The sequence below is a fragment of the Chironomus tepperi genome, unplaced genomic scaffold (assembly GCF_022539635.2).
Source record: "Chironomus tepperi strain 1889 unplaced genomic scaffold, CSIRO-AGI_Ctep_v1 contig_163, whole genome shotgun sequence".
NCBI lineage: Eukaryota > Metazoa > Arthropoda > Insecta > Diptera > Chironomidae > Chironomus > Chironomus tepperi.
In genome coordinates, this window is record NW_027226285.1 from 1,592,872 (window position 1) to 1,608,324 (window position 15,453).

The 15,453-nt window shown below is 28.4% G+C and overlaps 1 protein-coding gene across 5 annotated transcripts in view; it reads left to right on the top strand.

Moving 5' to 3' along the window:
• The first annotated feature begins 63 nt into the window (after positions 1-63).
• Positions 64-15,453, top strand: part of LOC139088449 (serine/threonine-protein phosphatase 2B catalytic subunit 2-like) — a 32,362-nt gene continuing 16,972 nt past the window's right edge. For 2 of the 5 annotated variants that reach the window (XM_070637673.1, XM_070637675.1), the window contains exons 1-8: positions 64-439; positions 5,299-5,834; positions 6,727-7,055; positions 7,141-7,252; positions 8,021-8,384; positions 8,462-8,555; positions 8,968-9,175; positions 14,444-14,476. In XM_070637673.1, coding sequence (XP_070493774.1) covers positions 5,735-5,834; positions 6,727-7,055; positions 7,141-7,252; positions 8,021-8,384; positions 8,462-8,555; positions 8,968-9,175; positions 14,444-14,476 — 1,240 coding nt within the window. In that variant the 5' untranslated portion in view covers positions 64-439; positions 5,299-5,734. Of the gene's footprint in view, positions 440-1,229; positions 1,410-5,298; positions 5,835-6,726; positions 7,056-7,140; positions 7,253-8,020; positions 8,385-8,461; positions 8,556-8,967; positions 9,176-14,443; positions 14,477-15,453 lie in introns of those variants that run through there. The other 3 variants (XM_070637676.1, XM_070637677.1, XM_070637674.1) reach the window with 2 other exon arrangements.

A 15,453-nucleotide genomic window follows, 5' to 3' on the forward strand; every position in this document is an offset into this window, starting at 1 on the left:
ATGAGTTTAACGGTTTTGAACTAAATATTTGAATTTCGGAATGTCGCAAAGTTAGCCCCGAAAAAAAAGAAGAGAAAGATAGAAGATCAAGCGAAAAAATGAATTAATAGTTATTTGAATGCCAATTAGTGAAATTTTGCAGTGTTTTTATGAAAACAACTTGGCTGGACTATTGATAAGTTAAATAAAATAGTTTAAGTAACGGGACAACAAATATCTGTGAAACATGAGTGCAAAAATATTTTAGTGAGCAGAAAAAAAGAAAATTGTGAAAAATATTGAAATTTTTCATCTAAAAAACATTAATTTTAATAAGATTATCGGATATCGTGAATAGTTTTATCATAGTAACATAACTTAATCTAATTGCAACGGTGCGAATAAAAAGTTCAAGGATTTACGAGTGATTGTAAAAAAAGTGGTTCACACATTTCAGTAGGTAAGAAAAAAAAATCGAGGACAATGTATGAAAAAAATGGCGTCTAAAGAACTGGTTGAGGATCGTCGTGCACAGTGAATTGTGTATTTTTAATGTGAACAATTAATTAAAGTCCTTGACATGAATGAGCTTTTAAGTCATTAAAGCTCTCAAGTGCATTTTCACAAATTAAATTTCTCGGGAAAAAAAATCGCACTAAAAAAAAGGAAATTGTAAGGAAAAATTTTATGATACAGTAGCAAAAGCATAATGCAATTTGCATGATATATATATTTTTTGTGTGATAAATGGAATAGAGAAGAAAATGCTAGTGAAAAAAAATGAGAAAGAGAGAGAGGAAAAACAACGACGTACACAAAACTGGATAACGCATCCCGTACAGAAATTTTTCATTAAAAAAAATCCATAAATGAAGAGCTTTTTTCCGAGAACTGTCAAGGAATGGTCGCTTTTCTCGGGGGTTGTTAGAGAGATCAGCTAGTCGAAAGCTCATTCAAAAAAGCGAGAAATTTTTTTGTACTTTTTCCCTTTACAAAATCTCGTCTCATTCATTTTTCCTTTGGCCGTGCACTTAGTGTTTCATCTATTATCAAAAAAATACAGTGGGAAAAGAAAATCATTTTTTTTTTAATTTTTCAATTTTCCTGCAGCACCCGAGAAGAAAAAGAAGAAGTGAGTGAGAGAGAGAGAGAAACGAGAGAAAGTGAAAAAGAGAGGAAATTTTTTTTAGCTGAAAAATGTTGAAAAATCTTTTTTCCCTCATTCTGCTCTAGCTGCGCACAATGTAAACATATTGATTTTTCTCAAAAGAGGCGAAACACAAAAAAAATATATAGATATATATATAAAATATAAAGAGAATAATAATAAAGTTAACATACATGAGGAAAAGTATAAAGCAATTAAAAACTGTAAAAAAAGCAAAGTGAAATCATAATGTGGTGATAATAATAAAAAATAAAATATACAAGTAAATGAAAAAAAATATAGGAAAAAAGAAAATTGCGAGAAAATCCTTCATGGGAGAAGAAAAAAAGGAAGGAAAGAAAAGTTGAGACACAAAAAAGTTTTTCTTTCTTTCTTTTTTGGTGCACTTTTGTGGATAAATATGCGCTTGTATATTTCCCCTGACTGACTGGCTTAATGCTAGCTCCAGAGAACCAATGCAGACATGCAAGAGTTTAATTATTAAATTGCTCTTCAAAAATTAATCAAGTCATTAAAATTTGACAGTTTAGTTCATTAAAAAATTCAAGCTTTCATTCATAATTAAAAACATTTTTATGATTTAATGGAAAATTCTTGATTTTCCGTCATTTATTATTGAAGTTTCACGTTCTTCGAAATTCACAATAAGTGTCATGGAGCATTGCAAATGTTTTGATTACTCTAAAAACCATACAATTGTTCTTCAAGCTGTTAGAACTCTTCAATTCCTTTCACAATTATAAAATGAAGTCTTTTGACTCATATAACTTCAAAGAAAAGCTCAACGAAGAGTTGCTAATAATAACGATGTTGATAAGTCTAATTCAATTAAATTAGCTCAAATATTTTCATACAATTAACACAAGCGGATTCAATTAGTGAGGCTAATTTGAGTTTATTTTGGTTTACATGAGATCATCAAGTTAGAGACCATAAAGTATATACTTTTATTATTATATTATTTTTTTTTGTCATGAGTATTTTGTGAATGTATAAATAACAAATCAATCCTTGGAATATGATACTTAATCAGGTCAATAATGAGAGGTTAGATTAGGAGAATAGAAAATGCACTTTTATTTAATCGACGACGAGGACAACAACAACTTTTCAACTTTGTTTTATACTTCTTTCTCCCTTTTTTGCTCACTCTCTCTCTTCTTCTGTTTAATTAAATTAATTGCATGTCGCATTGCTTTTTAATCATAAAGTAGCAAGTAACGAAAAAGCAAACAATTTTGAAAAAAAAAAACTAAATTCAACAAACTCTAATAAAGTGTGTACGTACGGGGTCGAGGCAAATATAAACGATACGAGTATATTGAGAAGTAAATTGTGCTACTGAAAATCTATACCTAAATACAATATGTGCATATATATATGTATCCACGGAGAGAAAATAATATAAAGAACTGAATATGAGGGAGAAAATGTGTGTGTATGAGTGTGATACATGCTATTGGTGCTGATATATACATAAATATTTGATTATTGATTTTAATGGTGATAATTAAAAATAAAAATGTACTAAAAGATAACTTATTCTTGCAAGTAGATAACCAAATCATGAAAAAAATACAAAATAGACACAAAAGTTATGAGTAACAAGTTGATTTTTTTTTTTTTTGTGGTGAAAATGAAACGAAATTTATTTTTCCTAATTAAAAAGTCATGAGATATTTTTTTTGTGTCGGCTATCCGCCCCTCAATAAATTCTTTTTTGTTTCTGTGAATATTTGTATAGACACTTTCATTTGAAAAAGAGCGATAATGTGTGTCGGAATGTACTGAGAGGATTTCTCCCATCTGAAGATCTGAAAATGATCGAAGTGAAAAGAAAAATATATAAAAAATAAAAACATGCTTAACGAGTGAAGGTCATGAACTACCATGCGATATACATGCCTATAACAACCACCTTATGAATCTGGGTTTGCAACAGGAAAACTTTTTTTTTCGGAAAACTTTCAAAGTACTTCCATGTTCATATGCATTTTGTAGTAAATATTTTAAATAATTTGGAAGCAATTAAGTTTGTGAAGGACACATACAGCACAGCACAAAAAGCATATAAATATTATGTTTGACATTTTCTAAAATTCTAAGAAAGAATTGATTTTTTTGTTTTTCTTATCGCTTTTTTTATGTGCATACATTTGACATCTCACTTGGCTGTTAAATGTGACTCGTTTCCGTACATTTTATTTCCATTCAAATGTAAATTAGCTAAAGAACTGGCATTTGCTAGAAATCACAACAATCTTGGGGATCTTGTCAAATGAGGTTTATTCTTTTCATATTCTGGCTATTCTTCTCATATGCTAATAAGCAATCTATGACTTAATATAATCAAAATCTATTGGATATCATCAATAAACAACAGCTAAGCTTGAGGATCTAAAATGAATTACGTGATTGAGCATTTGAATTAAAATTCACAAAAAATTTTTTAATCAGACCGGTTCTACACACATAGTATCAAATGAATCGCATGGTAGTATGAAAGAATATCTCGTCTCATATAGAGAAAAGAAAAAAAATTATAAAAAAGAGTGAATGCCGAATAAAATCTTTTTTTAGAAAATCACACTAATTTACTACACTAGAAAAAAAAAAACAGTAAGACACCCAAAAAGAAACAAGAAGAAGATGTGAGAGACACATAAGCAAAGCACAATTCTTGTGTTTCTAAAAAACCTGTGTTTATATATTCGTGAAAATAAAGAAAAGAAATAAGTGATCATAAAGAGAAAACAAAATCTGAAGTTGATACTGACTTGAATAATTTAAGATATTCAAAAAATTTAATTTGTTTTTAAATTGTTTTATCACGATTTTGAGACTAGCATTATCTCGAGCGTATCCATTACCATCTAACAGTTTTTCACGTTGGCAGTGCTATTTTCAAGGAACATTTTTTCTTTGGTTGTGCCACTGTGCAATTTTCTTCTCACTCTCCTCCCTCATTGCTCAGCGCTGTTCATTTCATTAATTTTATTTTCATTTTTAGCGCTTTTTTTACCAACTTTAAATAAGTTTTTATGTGGATTACCATGCTTGGAGCTCTCCAGCAGTATTTCGGTCCATGAATGTTTCTACAAAAAATGGATGAAATGGCAATTAAAACAAGTACAATCAAGAATAACAGTTCATGTTGCAGACATGAAATTAGTGCCTGGAGATATGTTCTGAGAGAGCAAAAGCTCAGCAATAAGAACAAAGAATTTAAAGCTTTTGTTATGTTTTGAAGAACCAATTTTAAGTGCTAGAATCTTTAATATCTCTTTTCAAGAGTTCAAATGTGTTTTTATTCAATTGAATGGAATGAACTTTGATATGAGCGTGAAATGTATTATAATTAGACTCCCGAATATTACGTACTTTGGAATTTCCGAGTGAAACATTAAGAATATCACGTTGATGCGACGTAGCTAGACTAGTGTCTGCCAAACTTGTTGTCTGCGGTTTGATCAGAAATATTGCGGAACAGCCGTCAAATAATTGTCAGCATTGAACTTTTTCATATAATTTATATCAGAAGCTATTTCCATGACACAAGAGTTCGACAGACACGGAATCTAGACTATGAATAAAAAACATGCATAACAAATTCATGTGACGTGGCTGTCTTTACGCCACATTAAGCTTTAACAAACATTTTCACTTAATCTGCTGTGAGTTTTAATGAATCGATAGGAATAAAGTGCCAATTTTATTGATTTTTATGAGCTCACTTAGGCTAATAAATTTTAATATTATTATTTGAAATCAAAGAAGTTAAGACGGTCATGTCATGACTGTGACAATAAAGTATGTCATTTCATAATGACAAGGGACATTTTTTTATTGCCGCAATAATCGAAAATTACATAAAATGCTTATTTAGCTACTCAGAACATTTTTTGTTTTTTTGCCTCAAGGTCGTTTATGCACAAAAAAATTTTCTTCTCCACAATGCGAAAATTGGGTCACAAGAATGCAAAATATTGACATTCTTAAAGACATTCATGAAATTGTCTGTAAAATCTGAAAATGCGCCCACTTTGCACACAATCATTGCTGAATTCTCAACCAGTTTTTCCTCTTCGTTTTGTTCATTCATAAAATTTATTTCTAACGCAGACTAAAATCTTTATCTTTTTTCATTGCAGTATCTCTTATCGTTCTGTGCTACTGCTGCTGTTGCCTGCTCTTTCATCATTTGTGTAGTTAATAATTATATGAAAAAAAAAATCGTCATAGTGTTAAAAAATTAAATTAAAGAATATATTAAAGAAGAAAAAAAAATTAGTTACGAAGTTATACAAGAAAAAAAAAATTAAATATTATAAAAGTTAAGAAAGCCCAAAACAACAAGAAGTAAAAAAGCCGAATTTTAAGTCATTTGTGTGTGTTTAATTCAAATCAAGAAAAGAGAACAAGAAAGGAGAATCAGGATATTTATATAAAAAAAATATTTAATAATTATTAGTCATATTTAAATACAGTGGAAATTAAGAAAAATATTTTAAAAAATTTAGTAACACAGTGTAATCGCTAAAAAGTCTTATTAATTAATATAAAAAAAATACATAATAAATAGCTAAAATGTCGTCTGTTAAGCAAGAACAATCATTAGACCAAACACAGCAACATGAATCGGAAACGCCACAACCTAAGCCATCAACTACGGATAGGGTTGTAGATAGTAAGTATTATTCTTTTAGTTCCTCGAAGTTCATGCATCGGATGTGCTATAGAGGAAATTTCTCTAATCTAAAACCAATAAAGATTAGATAAAATGGTCGATAAACAATTTAATTGAGCTAAATGGCATAAGAAGAAATCGAATGAGCACAAAAAAATCCCCTATTTTGTTAATTAATGCTGAAATAGAACTTATATTGGATTATGTTTGACTGATAAATTATCGTGATTGATCGAAGCTGTTCACAGAATTGCTTCACATACTCACACTTGTATGTGTGTAGATATGGAAATCAGTCAAAAATTTTTCATGCTGTCAAAATTGACATTGACAATTGATCCACAGAAAAAATGAAATGAGAATTGTAAAAATCTGCGTTGCAGTCATATCTGCAGTTCTCTGTTGTGTGCCAAAAACTCACGTTTTTCTGTAGATCGATGTGCTTAATCTGTCGTCGTTGCAACAAAATCCATAAATCATGGACTTCCCGTGTAATGTTCTGAAATTGCTTCAATTTTCTTTTCAAAATCACATGCTAGTTAGTTGCGGAAGATTTAAGGTGACAAAAAGAAGATTTAAAGAATGAAAGCATGCGAAAAATTCCATTTTTTTCTCACGCTCATATATCCCAACATAATCCACTATGAGCAGAACATATTATGTAGTGTGCATATTTAAAATTCCTTTTATTCTCTGCTCATCGTCATGCTGTCTATCTTTTATGAGCTTTTTTCTTTCTTGTCTTCCTATATATCCATGTAGTTTAAATACACTCGATTCTTCTTATTATACAGCTTGCCTTGCTCATCATCGTCGACGTATTCTATTGTTTGTTTATATGCTCCGTCTACAACAACTCACTGGTTCTTTTTCTCATTTTCTCCTTTTTTAGGCGTTAAATTTCCACCAAAACATAAATTAACTGTCGCCGAGGTGTTTGTTGGCCGAAATGGACAGCCGAATTTAGAATTATTGAAAAAGTATTTTATCGCAGAGGGTAGAGTGGATGAAACGACAGCATTGCGCATTATTCAAGAGGGCGCTACATTATTAAAAGCTGAAAATACAATGATTGATATTGAAGCTCCAGTCACTGTATGCGGCGATATTCACGGTCAATTTTTCGATCTAATGAAGTTATTTGAAGTTGGCGGATCACCAGCAACGACCAAATATCTATTTCTCGGTGATTATGTTGACAGAGGCTATTTTAGCATAGAGGTACATTCAATATTGATTTATTTATTATTTGTGCTTTACACAGCTGACAATTTTTTCCCCCCTTTTTTTCTTTACCTTTACACAGTGCGTACTTTATTTATGGGCGCTGAAGATTTGTTATCCAACAACATTATTTCTATTGCGGGGCAATCATGAATGTCGGCATTTGACTGAATATTTTACTTTTAAGCAAGAATGTAAGTTGAGCATTTAATTACATGCATATATAACTATTTATTAAGGTGACAACATTTTTACGCTTTATTATATTAGACATACTTGAATTCTACCTCTCTCTTCTACTCCGTTCGTGTTTCATTTTACTACGTCAATTACGTTACGGATAAATTATTACAAGATTAGGCTTGTTGCACAATAGAATTGATTGTGAACGGAATATTCTGAGGTTCCTAACTTATTGTGACTGCTGAAGTAGTAGAAGTAATTTCCAGCAAAAAAAAAAGTTTATATCGACGATTATAGACATGACAGAAACAATAAAGACCATAAAAATTATATTCATGATCACTAATGACTGCTTGTTCTCCTTCATTTTTCTTCGTGCTCTAATTCATACATGTCAGCTTTGCTAGTTACTGCAAACATTTATATGAACGCTAATTTTATTTATTGCATTGTAAGACTTTTTTTCTGTCTCAACGCAATTGTAGCACGGATAAGCACAGCAAAATAATAATAAGGTGGAATGAAGAAAGACATGAAGGATAATAAAAATATTTTCAATAATGATCGTGATGATTGTGATAATTATATTAATTTTGTGCTAAAGACAAACTTAATATTGTCACTTATATGCGATGCAGACAGATAAAGTGAGAGAAAAAGAGAGAGATAGAAACGACAAGGGTCATTTTCCGCAGAACTAGAGACATTAATTTCCCTAAACACCCTCGTCCATTTCATTTTCTCTTCTGTGTTTCTTTTTCTCGTCATTTGTAATTTAGGTAAAATTAAATATTCAGAACGTGTTTACGATGCGTGCATGGATGCTTTCGATTGTTTGCCATTAGCTGCATTAATGAATCAACAATTTTTGTGTGTGCACGGAGGTCTTTCACCGGAAATTCAGGATTTGGATGATATAAGAAAGCTTGATCGTTTCAAAGAGCCACCGGCATATGGGCCAATGTGCGATTTATTATGGAGTGATCCATTAGAGGATTTCGGCAATGAAAAAAATACCGACTTTTATTCACACAATACCGTTCGTGGATGTTCATACTTTTATAGTTATCGGGCGTGTTGTGATTTTTTGCAAAATAACAATTTGTTATCTATCATTCGTGCTCATGAGGCTCAAGATGCTGGGTAATTATTGCTTGCTTTCGTGTCCACCGTATTAGATTGTATTAATAATTTTCTATTTATTTATTCAATTTGTTTAGATATCGAATGTATCGAAAGAGTCTTACCACCGGTTTTCCATCTCTAATAACAATTTTTTCAGCACCTAACTATTTGGATGTTTATAATAACAAGGTACGTGTATATTTGTGTGTACATATGCTGACTATACCCATATGTGATAATGAAACGATGATTATATTCCTTACTATACATGAATAATATCAGTAGCATTCAGTTCCTACGGCGCTTTCATATATATTGACTTGATTATAAATGATATTAGACAAAATGTTCACAATATGCTCCCCATTTGTATGTATAAAAATGGAACTGATAATAACCACGAGTCAATATCATATGATTATTAGTTCTTTCCATCTCTATCGCACACTCTGTGTCTCATTTTATGTAATTTTCTCCATAGTTTTATTATAAGCTCAGGAGAAATGGATACAAAAATTGATTTTTGTTTTCTTATTTTTATTCTTCTTTTTTCTTTCTTTCTTTCATTTCGCATATTCACAAATATGTGTATACATGACAGGCTGCTGTCCTTAAATATGAAAATAATGTAATGAATATAAGACAGTTTAACTGTTCGCCACATCCTTATTGGCTTCCAAACTTTATGGATGTATTTACTTGGTCGCTGCCATTTGTGGGCGAAAAGGTCACAGAGATGCTGGTTAATGTACTTAACATATGCTCGGATGATGAATTGATGAGTGAGAGCGATGACACATTAGAGGAAGGTCAGTGTTCATATTTATTTTTTATTCTTAATTCCTTCTTTCATTCACTTTTTATAGATTATATTTTATATTTTCCATTTATTAATCATATCTCTATATACACCGCAAATAATAATAATAATAATAATTTATTTCCTTCTCTCCATGAAAAAATGAAAGCAAAAAATATTATTCCTCTCGGCAAATATTTTCTTAATTCGACTCGTAATGTCAATATTATTTACAACTCTCACATATGAGTTAATACGTTTTACAAATCTATCTATCTGTGAGTGAAATGTGTGTCGTGACGACACAAAACTGCCCTTGACTTCGATGTTAAAAGTGTTGTTTTTTTCACTGATAATTTCATTTTGACTGTACAAATGAGGGGACATCATAGATGTTTCAAAACTCACCTTTTTATCTTCATGAATTTTCATCGCCTACGTATATATATTGAAATTTAAATTATTATATTTTTAACTGTGTATTTTGTGATGTTCCTCATTTTATGTACAAAAGCGACACAACAAAAATACTTTTTTTTTCTCATCTCTCATATTTATTTTTCTTTCTTGCTCGCTTCTATTTACTACCTCGTTGGTTTATTAATTACATCACGCAAAATAATTGTCGCGCGCGCGAGAAAAATATATAAAAAATTTACATACCCAATGCTTTATTCTCACAGAAAAACAAAAAATTATAGTTTCTCAAGTAGACTAATGGATAATGTTATAATGAAAGGATCACGCGAGAGTTGATTTAATAATTCGCACCGCGATATTGTCTTCATCTCACACGTAATGATTTTTCAACACTAGCCAATCTAACGACATTTTAAGGTGTATGCATAAAAACAGGAAATTCTTGAAATGTTTCTAGTCAAATTGCCCATTTATTATGTTCACATCAAAAGCTTTAACAGCTTAAATTGAATTGTAACAATTTTTTGATAATGTTTTCGAAAGTTATCAGCTTGATAATTGAAATAACAAATTGGAATGATCAATTGACTGAATCTAGACACATTTTCTATCTGCTATAAAGTTTTGAATGTAAACATTCCAATTATGATGTCATTGACATTAGAATGATCACAATTAAGCGGGTTACATAAATAGAATTTCATAATATTATTATTGCTCCACTTTTTTTTATCAAGTTTACAGATTGATAAATATAATTATATCATATCAGTTTGATAGGCGCAATTAAATTAATTTGGTTATCAAATTAATATCAAGTTGAAGAAAGATCAATCATCTGTAATTGACAAGAATTAATCAACTTGACTTGGACAATTTTTGAATTTGTCTTTGATTTCTGATAACGTTGCCTTAAGCTTGTCTTCTTTGATGCTTATGAGTTGTCATTAGTAGGGCTTATAGAGTAAACTGTATTATGGTCAATTTAAATTTAATCTCAATGATATAAGAATGGACTAGATTCAATAGCCTTAGTTTCAATTCTCAAAATAAGTGATGACAAATGAGAGCAGTGGAAAATTTTCATGACATTAACCCCTTCTTAAATTTTTTTGAGAGATTTTGTGATGTGAATGAAAAAAATTTAATTCAAATGATGAGGAAAAGTTTCAAGAATTTTAACTGAGTGTATAAGCCTTAAAATGAATTAAAATATGAGATTTATCTGCCAAAAAAGAATTTCTTAATTTAATTTAATATTCTGCATCTATTATCTGTCCTAATAATTTATTTTCATTGAGAAATATTTTCATTAATAACACAAGAAAGGAAAAAAACTTTTTTTTTCTTTCTTCTTTTCTTCCTCTTTTTTTTTACGATACATAATAATAATAATAAAAAAATGTACAACGAAAATATTAATTTTTTTTATAACATCAAAATTTTTTTCTCTTTTCTCTCTTCCCTTTTTTTGGCAAAAAACATTTTCTATTCGTATAAAAATATCACACAAAAAAATAAACATTTTTGTGTATATGAAATTGAATTCGGCATTTTTTACAACACAAAAAAATGATATATGAAAAAATTGTTAACAATTCCGCAGCCGATGGTAAGAAATTATTTCAATTTGACAATTTTATTATCGTAGCGAGTATTCTTCGTGAAATTGAGAGAAAGGATTTTTTTAATTTTCTTTCTATACAATTTTTTATATAAAAAAATTTTCATTTTTCTTTCTCTTTTCGTTGTTATATTTAAATTATTTCTTCATTTCTCTCTTACTTCTTAATTCCACTATTTTTCTTATTTTTTTTATTATATGTTTCTCTCTTATTTTATTTCGTGAATTGAGATTGATTTGCCAGAAAATTATTTTATTTATTGTTTTTCTTTATTCTTTTATTTCCTGTTTATCTACGGTAAATTATCTCGATCTACTCGACGATTATTATTATTTTGTCATAATTTTCATTCTGAAAACCAAAAAAAAATTATCTTATTTTACTTTTCATTTTTTCTTTATCTTCCCTCTTCCCTACCCTCGGTATACATTTCACATTTCTTATTCCCTGATTAAAATAATCTAAAAATATTCATAAATTTTTGAGCATTTACAATCATTTTTTTTGTTGTTCTCTATGAGTAAAATACCTTTTTGATTCGTCTATAGAGAGTCATTAACAGTTATATACTAAGCTCCGCTAAATAGGATTATGACTTATTCATATTCCAATTATGAAATTAGAAACTTTGTATCGGTAATGGCGTCGTAAGGAAATTTAAATTTGAATAATTAGATTCTATGAAAATTTATTAATTTTTAAGATTTCATCCGAAATTTTATGGTTTGTAACACGGTTCTTAAATGTTCATTGACATTTTGATTTATCAATGGTGTAAAAATTGTCCAAAGAACTAAAAGAGTCGGTTAAATTTATATTGTTTTATCTTTCAAACTAGTCTCATACCGTCTCATAACATTTTACTTCGCATTATTTGAGGATTTTCTTTAATTCTTTTATGGATTCTTTTTTTCGAGTTTTAAGTGCTTTACTGATAAAATACTCGTGATATGAGTCACAAAAGTTATTTTTTAAATTACGGCATAAACTTTTCTTATCAATTTTTGATAGCTTTAACGATTAAAATGTTCGATAAAAATGAAATTTAATTCCAACAGTAAGTCAATTACAGTCTATTGGTAATTAAAAACATTTTATTGACAATTTTCATTCACAAGTTCAATGAGTGTCGTCAACATGACTCATGTGCACATTAAATTACATAAAAAATGTATATTTTTAATATGAGAGCTTAGGTTTCTTTTTTTTCCTATGAGATATTGCGGTTATAGAAATTAGTTCATGAAAACTGTCTTGTCTTTCCTTCTAGACAGCACTAGTGTCTTCATAAATCATCTCTAAATTCGCTACAACGTTTTTTGAATGTGAAAAAATGGTATTTTATGTATGAAAATTCGATTGCAAATGCTTAAAAATTTATTTTTTTTAGTACAATTTCTCCCCCCCAATTTTCAATTATTTTCCCCTTAAAATGTATTACAATATAAAAAAAACGTATAATTTTTCTTTTCTGATTTATATGAATTCTCTCTTAAAAAAATATATAAAAATGTATACAATTTATTATAATATTAATCCGGTAATAATTATTGATTATTTTTAAATGAGCTCTAAAAAGGCAAACACGTTATTTTTCGGATAAAAAATATATTATTAAATGATATATGTAATCATTACTTTATTCCTTCTTTTTACCTACGCAATAGAAGTTTTTAGAAATTTTAATGTGTTCAATATTCTAAAAAAAATCGACCAAAAAATTATGAAAAAATATATAAAAAAAATTATTAATTTGATGGAAGTAAATTACTTAATTAAATAAATTTGCATTTATTTTTAATCTTTCACGATCTCTGTATGTAAGATTGAAAAAAAGCATCAATTCTCTGAATGATTTACAAGTCAATAAATGTCTCTATCACTTCTCTATATATTACATTTTAAACGATTTTTTAGTGCTGAAAAACAGCAAAATTGTGTTTTTTTCTCGTTTTATTATCTTTATTGATTACGTTTTTTTGTTATTTTTCAATTGTTCTCTTTTAGTTATCAATTATACTTCCGTTGTTTCTTATATCACTAAGTTTATTTATAAATTCTAATTTTTTTCATTTTCTTTTCAAAAATTATCGCATTTTTGAAACAGTATATATATATTTTTTATTGATTGCTATAAAGAATGATAATAAACACGTGAGTGCGCATTTTTCTTCATGCACAAATAAAATATCGAAGAAAAAAAAAACAATATTTATGAGTTTAAAATCTTCTCAGATTTAATTTTAAATTCGAGATTTATTAAATTTTTTTATATTTTCATCTATGAAGATTGTGCTTTAAAAAATATATGCGAGCTGCTTTCAAATAAATTTTACTTCTAAAATATTCGTAATAGCATAAATTATAGATTATCACAGTGCTGTTAAAACAGGTGACAAGATCTGTTGACTGTGCGCAGGATATACTTATCCTGCTAGATGCTGTGCAATCTTATCAGATCTGTAAATGCAAAGCAGATATCAGCACTGAAATATTCTTATGAAGCAAGAATCCTTTAACAGTTCAAAGGCAATAATGCACAAGATTAATGATTTTTCTATATCCGGCTTTTGTTGCTTTTCTTTTTAAATCTCATTTTTATCTCTTTACTTGTTAATGGAGGAAGTCGTAAGATCTTTTATCTTTGAACTGCACAATTATGTTCTTTCTTCCCCCCGCAAACTCGCAATCTAGTTCTTATTTTATTCCTAATATTTACTTGAACAAATCGTCCGTAAAGTGATGATTTTAATTTTTACTCTCTTTATTATTATTATATTTATTATATTCTCTATATACAATATACTTAATAAACCTTTAATTAATGCTTTAAGTATTAAAAACCTACCTATAATTTTTAATTACAATTTATACTTATTTGTTTCTTTCTTTTTCTTCTTCTTTCACCTACCACCATCAAAAAATATCAAAAAAAAATCTTTTACTTTTTATCCTTCTTCTTACAAATATTTAAATATAAATTCTTCTGTGCCTATCTGCTATTTACGACGCGCAAAAATTCATTCAAAAAAAAATTATTAAATTCACATTGACTTTTGATGAAATGAAAATGAACAATTGTGCAAAAAAAAACTGAAAAAATGTGAATGCATGAATAATGTCTTCGGTATATAATGACATTATGGCTTGCGAAAACAAAAAATCATATCACGAAAAACTGAATGAAAAAAATATTAAATCAATATGAAAAAATATTTTAAAAAAATATGTAGAAATCAAACAGAATTTGAATCTAGTGAATACGGGTAAGTGAAAAACATTCAGAACTTACAAAAAACTATAAAAACCTTAAAATCAAAGCAACATGAAAGTACTTACTTACATATAATTGATTTTGATTAGGAAGATTTTTTTTTTTGATTGACTGTGTTCACAAAATTAATTAATTGATATATTAATAATCTAAATATATATATTATACATACATAATTCGAATTTTTATATATATATACATATCTAGCATATATTCGCAATATTCACAATATTTTTTTCATGAATGAAGTTTTTTTTACTACTTTTGAAAGATTTTTCTTAAAAGGAAAATTTTTGACCATTTTTGAAATTCTTTTGATTTTTTAAAGTTTAAAAAAAAACAATTGCAAATATTTGAAGAATAAATGAAAGCAAAAAAAAAAAAATTATTAAATTTGTTAAAGCAGCTTCCAAAATTTTTTAATAATAATATTAAAACATATATTTTTATGTTGTTGTGGTTGTGTTTTTGAGTTCTTGTGTTTTTCTTTTCTTCTCACTTTCCTTGTTTTTACTTCTTGTTAATTTGACAGTTTTACTTTTTTTACTTTCTGTTGAAGATTTTTATATTTCTCTAATTAACTCGTTTTTTATAAGAATTAAATTTATGAAAAATAAAAACCAGCATACATCTTACTCTTTTTCTATCTTCTCGTGTGAATAGAGGTTCCAAATACTTTCACTAGCTAGTCTTCTGGCTTAAAAGCTTAATTTGTATCCCGTAAAAATAATAACACAACGAGTTCCTTCAGTAGATGCTCTATGCTCAATATTTTGTATTATTCACCTTCCACGCTAATTACTCTTGAAGTACATTAATTGCTATACATCAATCCAAAAATGCTCATCACATAAAGAGAATTGGTGCAATGCGTTAAAAAAATCAATAAATAATTAGTTGATAGCTTTCTGAAACTAAACTACCCTAACAGCAATTATGAAACGACTTTTGTAGGACTAGATCCCTTCA